General features: G+C 33.4%; 1 protein-coding gene across 1 annotated transcript in view; it reads left to right on the top strand.

Moving 5' to 3' along the window:
- LOC115236695 (neprilysin-2-like) overlaps positions 1-8,114 on the top strand; it is a 66,508-nt gene that overhangs the window by 44,151 nt on the left and 14,243 nt on the right. Inside the window, exons 2-4 of the mRNA XM_029809301.1 lie at positions 2,934-3,079; positions 6,911-7,045; positions 7,653-7,898. Coding sequence (XP_029665161.1) covers positions 2,934-3,079; positions 6,911-7,045; positions 7,653-7,898 — 527 coding nt within the window. The remainder of the gene's footprint in view (positions 1-2,933; positions 3,080-6,910; positions 7,046-7,652; positions 7,899-8,114) is intronic.

Raw genomic sequence — 8,114 nt, 5'->3', positions numbered from 1 at the left:
TCATAAATCCGATAAATCCGTTAAACTTGCTGCGAGATAAGCTACAATGTTTTACCAGGGTTTTGCTCGATCAAAATACAGATATAATCTTACAATTTCGCCTATATATATATATCATAAATCCGTTAAACTTGCTGCGAGATAAGCTACAATGTTTTACCAGGGTTTTGCTCGATCAAAATACAGATATAATCTTCAGTGTACGACAATTTCGCATATCATCGATCAATCCATCGCGTTCCGATGATGTAGCTTGATTACTTGGTTAGTGGTGCGACAAATATGGAATATAGACCGCAATCTCTCGCCGATCCCCAGGAGGTAAATACCGCAAAATCGGAGGATAATCATATCCTATCCACGACCTCTCGCTATATCGTTGATACTTTGACGCGCAGTTATTTCTAAGCACTGACATGAATATGTAATAACGATCGAACCGTAAAGCACGATAACGAAGAAATTATCCGACTATTCTATTCTTTTCGTTCGAGTTGAATTTGTTAGAAAAAAAAACAGTAAAGAAAATATATCAAAACTGATACAGCATCTTGTTTAAGGGTTCCTAGCTAAAAGTTCAAAATAAAAATATATCTGTAGATATTTGTTATAAGATTATATATGTATATATGCATGAAAATGATTACACCAACTTAATGCATCAAAGTTTCAGTTTGTCTCTTATCGTCGCATAAATCGCGATATATGTAATGTCGAAATCCTTGATGTCAGGGTCAAGGTTACACGTCATATACAAACGCGTGGCATTGACTTCGATATTACACATTACGCGATGGAGGATCCCTCGGCGTAAGTGTGTGATGTCGCCGCGTCTCAATGAGGTCAATACACTCGTCGTTGCATTACGCGCGCCATGAGCTCTATTATGTATTTCTCTATTAGTCAAAGTACCTGGCATTTGATGCACTTGTGCATGCGCGGGGAGAAGACTCATCGCTCGATCATTACACATTTGTCTTGCGAAATAAAAAACATACGATACAAAGCCGATAACTGTACTATCCATTAGATATCGATTATTTCTTGTATAAATGCATTTGATAACTATTTTTTCTAATTACCATCAGTTCTCCTTTTACAAATTAACGATTTTTCTCTACAATCTCGATTTCAATTATGATCTAGGAAGGAATTAAGACCGCGATGAAATTAGCAAAGCCGCGATAAAGTAACACAGTGAATCATCGTTTCGCATCGTGTGATGGAAAAATAAGAATGATAAATTAAATAGCTTTTAGTGATCAAAGTGCAAATTGATTCTAATTAATTTTTATTACATCATCGGCGAATTATACATCGCGCAATCTATCCTATTACGATATAAGGAAAAACAGAAGAGTAAAATTAACATTATCGTCGAGTCGAAATTTTCTTCCTTTTAGACTTCATTATTCAATCTAACATCTACTTTAATACTTTAAGCAGTCAGATCACACTATTTTGAAACTATGTACTTAATCCGTGCTTTGCCGAAAGTTCTTTTTTTAATCTTCTAAATGGAAAACTGTTTATTGCCTGAGATAAAAAAATAGGAGCTCAATATAATATGCAATTTCTATATAAATAAAACTGATTAAAATCCTCCAGAATCTATAAACGTAAAAAATATAAATTGAAAATAGGAGCAAAATTTCGACTCGGGATCGGAAAGTTAAAAAGTGTCTGCATATTTCAGTACTATTACGAAAATTATTTTATCTCAAGATTGCTAAAAGATGCTTTACGATAGTATCTTAATGAGAAACAAAAATAACTGGAATAAACTTAATAAAGCATTGCAAAAAAGTTTTGCGTACGCTCGATTCCAGCGCCTGTACTTCCCATCATCTCTCGACAAAGTCTCGTTGAGCGATTATGCGAGGAATTTAATGCGCCGCGCAATCTCTCTCGCGCGAGATGATCGTAAAAATAAAACGCAGAAATGGCGCGCGGCTTGGTACGGAGATAAAAATCTCGGATCGCGATTCGCCTTTCGCTCGCCGCAAAAAGACGGCAGTTCTCTCGTCGATGAAGAAAAGCGATTTATACAAATTCCGACGTCCCTAATGGTACACGTGCCATGAACGGCGACCCGAGTAACATTTTACTATACGATATTTCGCTCACGCTATGTAATAACGCGAAAAGATCGAAATCAAAGATTAGAAAAGGAATGAATACGTTTACATGCATACCGTATGCATTACCGTGATACTCCGCGCACAGAATACTTGTAATTATCCAACAATAAAAAAAAAATTGCTGGTGTTTATAGCTTACCATTTATATTTTGCGAAAAGGATGATAGCTTGTATATTTCTTGCATATATTTTTTTATTATATATATAAACATATATGCATTGACACATTTGATATAATAGTATATTATTTATGCAGAGGATATATGTATGTACAAAAATCACCAATATCGTTTCGTATAAAATCAAACTAAGAGAAATATCCTTCGGGCATTATTACTATAATTGCTATAAAGATTACAACAGAGGATTCTACCATTATGACAGAAGAAGACAATTCGTAAACGTTATTTAAATAAGTAATCAAGTCACAAGAGAACCTCTCTCTTTTGCATGCAACTGCGATAATGTGCAGATAATTATATAATCGTTAACTTAGAGACCTGTTCGTTGAGTTTATGGAATACGAGAAATAGATCCTTTCTCTCTTTAGCCTTACACGAAGCTCAATCACGAATGCTAACACTATAAAAAAACCTATAATTTTTATAAATGCAAAACAATATTATAGAGAAAAATATGAGATTATTGTATCAATAAATAAAAAAATAAATAATTAAATAGAACTGAAATATTTGCACAAATATTTTTAAAACATCTTTATAATCGCGTACGGTTCTTGTATAATTTAATTTTAATTATGCATCTTTTTCATTTTACTTTATTATCTCGCAGAAATCCGACATGGTGGAAGAGACGGTCCGGTTTGGAACGCGGGTTAACGGTGATAGCCGTTTCCGGATTCCTCTTATGCGTCGCTTTGGCTGTGGCGCTCGGAATTTTGGCGTCCAACACGACATGCAACACTACATCCAGACCCGGTAAGAGCATTCACTTTTACAGCGACCCACAATGCAACACGGACCGCTCGTGCATGCATGTTACAAGTGCAATGTTATTCGAGAAGCGTAGAAGTAAAACTCATATATACATATAACCTTCTCCTTTCGAAATTTGTGTTAAAACCTCACATACATATATGGCTTTGAATAAATTGCTTACATTTTTTATTCCAATATTGAATTATAAATGCTAAATGTTGGTTTTGTTGTACACTTTGGAATGTATATAGTGAGTCATCGAAAATCGAACATAAATATTTTTATTATGTTTAATAAAATTAAATATTGAAAAAAAAAAGAATAAGTATGATGTACTAATATGTACTAATATTTAACGTAAATTAAATAAAATAATTTTACATGTGTTTCGTTTCTCGCGACTTGATCTCTAAAATGAGGCTACAATCTTAATACAATATCGAAGAGGAGATTGGATCTTGCATATATATCCTTCATTTACGAAAGCCTGTCATCGTATGACATTTCTACACATGTACAGGATCAGGTCTATTCCGAAACTATACAACCATTTCTTCGCTTTTAAGATGAGCCTCGTATTTTCGATACACTCTCTTTCGATAGAAAAAAAAAATATATGATAACTTCTCATCTTCCTTCACATAATGAGACTTTCATAACATCCGAAAATTTTTCGAAGAAGATCTCATTTTACTTCTTCCAATCTAAGCCGCGTGCAATTTATAAATCCGATCCTGCGCGTGCAACAACGAAGTATCATGCATCGGCATCCCAAGAGGTACGTTGGTCCCGCGTTACGACAAAGATGTTACTTAACATCGTCCAATTATATTAATCATTAATGCTTGGAATGAAATTGCTAGTGGCGAGCAAGTCATAATTCTCCGCGACATGGCAACGATAAACTTCTGCAATAGCTTATGCTTATGCAGTAGAGGCGCAATAAAAAATTATTAGATACTGTATCTTATAAATCTTCCATGCAATAAATATATCTTGCGACACACGTTAAATGATTTAGGAACGACAATATTCTGATATCTTAGAAAACTTTCCCGATGATATAATTTTTTTAATGCATTTAAATAGCTAAAATTTTAATTCTATATTGTCTAATTTTTGACAAATGACGGATTGTTTATTTATGATCTAAAAAAGTTGTTATGCGGGAAAAGAGAGCGCGAAACGTATATGTATAATAAAACAGTTAAAGAGGCTGAATTTATCTTGGTGTGTTCAGGAAAATGTTAACGAAAATTTTAATGGTATTTAAATTATACGCGCTCTTAATCATTGGTTTAATTACTGTTAGACGTATCATCGAGATCGTTTGCCGATATGAACGTTCATCTGTACACATTTTTCTTCGATATCTCAAAGAGAGAAAGAGAAAGAGAGAGAGAGAGAGAGAAAGGTAGGACACGTGTTTTTTTAATGGCTCAATGCGACAAGCGGCGGTTACGTTTACGATCGAAGCCGTTTGGTAACGGTATATGCCATAAAAAATTTTAACTGTGCGAAAATAAGGCACGCGGAATTGCATCGTTGTCGTAAATTGTATTTATAGGTCGGAAAAAAAAAATATATGATAACTTCTCATCTTCCTTCACATAATGAGACTTTCATAACATCCGAAAATTTTTCGAAGAAGATCTCATTTTACTTCTTCCAATCTAAGCCGCGTGCAATTTATAAATCCGATCCTGCGCGTGCAACAACGAAGTATCATGCATCGGCATCCCAAGAGGTACGTTGGTCCCGCGTTACGACAAAGATGTTACTTAACATCGTCCAATTATATTAATCATTAATACTTGGAATGAAATTGCTAGTGGCGAGCAAGTCATAATTCTCCGCGACATGGCAACGATAAACTTCTGCAATAGCTTATGCTTATGCAGTAGAGGCGCAATAAAAAATTATTAGATACTGTATCTTATAAATCTTCCATGCAATAAATATATCTTGCGACACACGTTAAATGATTTAGGAACGACAATATTCTGATATCTTAGAAAACTTTCCCGATGATATAATTTTTTTAATGCATTTAAATAGCTAAAATTTTAATTCTATATTGTCTAATTTTTGACAAATGACGGATTGTTTATTTATGATCTAAAAAAGTTGTTATGCGGGAAAAGAGAGCGCGAAACGTATATGTATAATAAAACAGTTAAAGAGGCTGAATTTATCTTGGTGTGTTCAGGAAGATGTTAACGAAAATTTTAATGGTATTTAAATCATACGCGCTCTTAATCATTGGTTGTTAGACTGTTAGACGTATCATCGAGATCGTTTGCCGATATGAACGTTCATCTGTACACATTTTTCTTCGATATCTCAAAGAGAGAAAGAGAAAGAGAGAGAGAGAGAGAAAGGTAGGACGCGTGTTTTTTTAATGGCTCAATGCGACAAGCGGCGGTTACGTTTACGATCGAAGCCGTTTGGTAACGGTATATGCCATAAAAAATTTTAACTGTGCGAAAATAAGGCACGCGGAATTGCATCGTTGTCGTAAATTGTATTTATAGGTCGGCATCTTTTATATGCGTCTTGCTATCAAAAGTGCTTTGTCAGCTCATTAAACGAAGGAAAAAGTATGTGGCGTTACAAACATATATATATGCCGCAAAGTTATAAAAATTGTTGTTATTTGTTTATCAATATCTATGTCTTATCTCGCCATTATTAGTGGCAAGAAACAGTCAGATATATAAATTAAAAAGAAAAAGTTAATTTCGCAAGATTTGCGATAATGTTTTTAATGCAAGATTTTCATCGGAAAGACGAAACACATCTTTAAAAAGTTCGAGAGGAAATTACATTTCTCAAAAAAAGCGACAACACTCATGACGTATAATTCGTAGTGACGTCAACGAAAGGACGGCTCTGACGCATTTTGATATTTCTATTGGAGCAAACATTGTTTTGATAGTTACTCACCCGCCGCACGTGTTTACACCGACATAATAAGCGGTTACACGCATAATCGCGAGCGTCAGTTTACAATGCGAGCACTCTCGTTGCTAAATATTTCGAGTTGCGCGAATGCGTCGACATTACTGACGTATCCCCGCGAGATATTTTCGGAGACTATGTATTTAAAAAAATCGACGGGATACGAAACTCAGCGCACATGGCATTTTGACGTTGAAATATTGCCTTTCCTTACGTGAATACTTAGTGATTACATATGCAATCAGAGGAATAATAATAGATGAAGCAGCGTGTGACGTTTACGCGAACGCGTTCGAATCAAGAGGAAACCGCGATATAAAAATTATTAACGATTATTGCTGTCTATAAACGTTTTAAAGAAAAAGTAAAAAAAGATCAAATAGATTATTTGTTATATAATCCGTGCTCCTGATTTAAAAAAATAAAAAAATATATATACTGTTTTGTAAAAATATTCTTTCAAATTTTTTTGAGAGTGTTCTCGTATAATAAATTATATTTCGTAATAAATATATTTTATATTGTTATGTAATTGCTTATTATTTATTATGTAAAATTTTAAACGTAGCCGATCGAATTCTATCAACATAGAAAAAGTATATCTCTTTTTTTTTAATACATTATGCGATTTTCCGGAAAACTCCACATTTTTGACAGACAATAAAACTGATAACCGAAACACACATAAATGCACAGCATAATTCATATTAATCGCTTGCGAAAAGAGAGATATTAAATTTTGCTCTGTATGCAATTTAAGTTGTATGGCAGCTTATTGTATGTAACTCGATGCTTCACCCATCCACTAATTTGTTGCTATTACGCATTTTTTTCGCACCTGCAACCGTATCTGCATCCGCACGAGAACAGATCCTGTTAATACAGAGATGCTACCATCCACAGCCGAAGCGTTAAGCGGCTCAGAAACGTCGAGCAGCATCCATGTCATACAGAAAAGCCCGGAATGCGACGATATATGTTTAACACCTGGATGCGTTACCACAGGTTAGTGAAATATATAGCGGAATTTAAATTTTCTCTGTTTATTTCGATCTAAATATTTATAGATTAAAATCTCAAAAATATAATCATATGATATTGTAGATTCTAGTACATCTTGCTTAAAAAATATATTAACGTATATTTAAACTGTCTATTTGATACATTAATTAATTTTAATAAAAATAAAATAAAAATAAAAATGAAAAATTTATAGTAAATGTTTTATATTTTTCTCTCAACAAAGATTTTATAATTTTATTTGAATAAAATTTAAAAACATTTATAAAAAGAAACAAATCATATATTCAACATTGAAATATTATATTCTTTGAATCTACGTTATAAGAGAAATGTTATGTATTTAAAAAATATTCAATAATTTTTATATCTTCCTCTTTGATAATGTTTATTTCATCTAAGAATTAAAACTTTTGCCGACAAACACGAAAAATATTTTTATCTCTATAAATTATTTATTGTTCAAAAATATTCCAATGAAACATAAACTATAGACACATTTGGATATATTAAGATAAATCAATCTCGCCACGCGAGAACTGAAAATCTTTACATAGTAATATTGAATCGTATTAATTTGCGCATACCGCAGCCTCACATATACTGAAAAATATGGATCGCAACATGGAGCCGTGCGATGACTTTTACAAGTTCGCCTGCGGCGGCTTCCTCGATTCTACCGTCATTCCCGATGACAAAACCAGCGTAAATGCGTTCTCCGTCATCGTCGATACCCTCTTGGAACAACTACGGACTAGCATCGAGGAGAAGAGTCCTCCAAACGAACCGAGACCATTTAGACTTGCCAAAGACTTCTACAAGGCTTGCATGAACCAAAGTAAGCAGTCGCGATATGACTTTTTTTTTACATAAATCAATAGACTTATAACGCACTTGTCTAATAAAATTCAAACTCGCGTATTTTCAAAAATAAGCGATGGTAAAATTATATTACGAGTTTTTTAATATTTATGTAATCGATAGCTATTAGTTAAGTTAAAAAAAAAGTTTTATTTCTCTTTTTTTTCTTTTTTTTTGAAATTTATTTGTTCTT

Source organism: Formica exsecta, unplaced genomic scaffold (assembly GCF_003651465.1).
Source record: "Formica exsecta isolate Colony F162 unplaced genomic scaffold, ASM365146v1 scaffold26, whole genome shotgun sequence".
NCBI classification, from domain to species: Eukaryota; Metazoa; Arthropoda; class Insecta; order Hymenoptera; family Formicidae; genus Formica; species Formica exsecta.
This window is presented reverse-complemented; position numbering and strand designations above follow the sequence as displayed.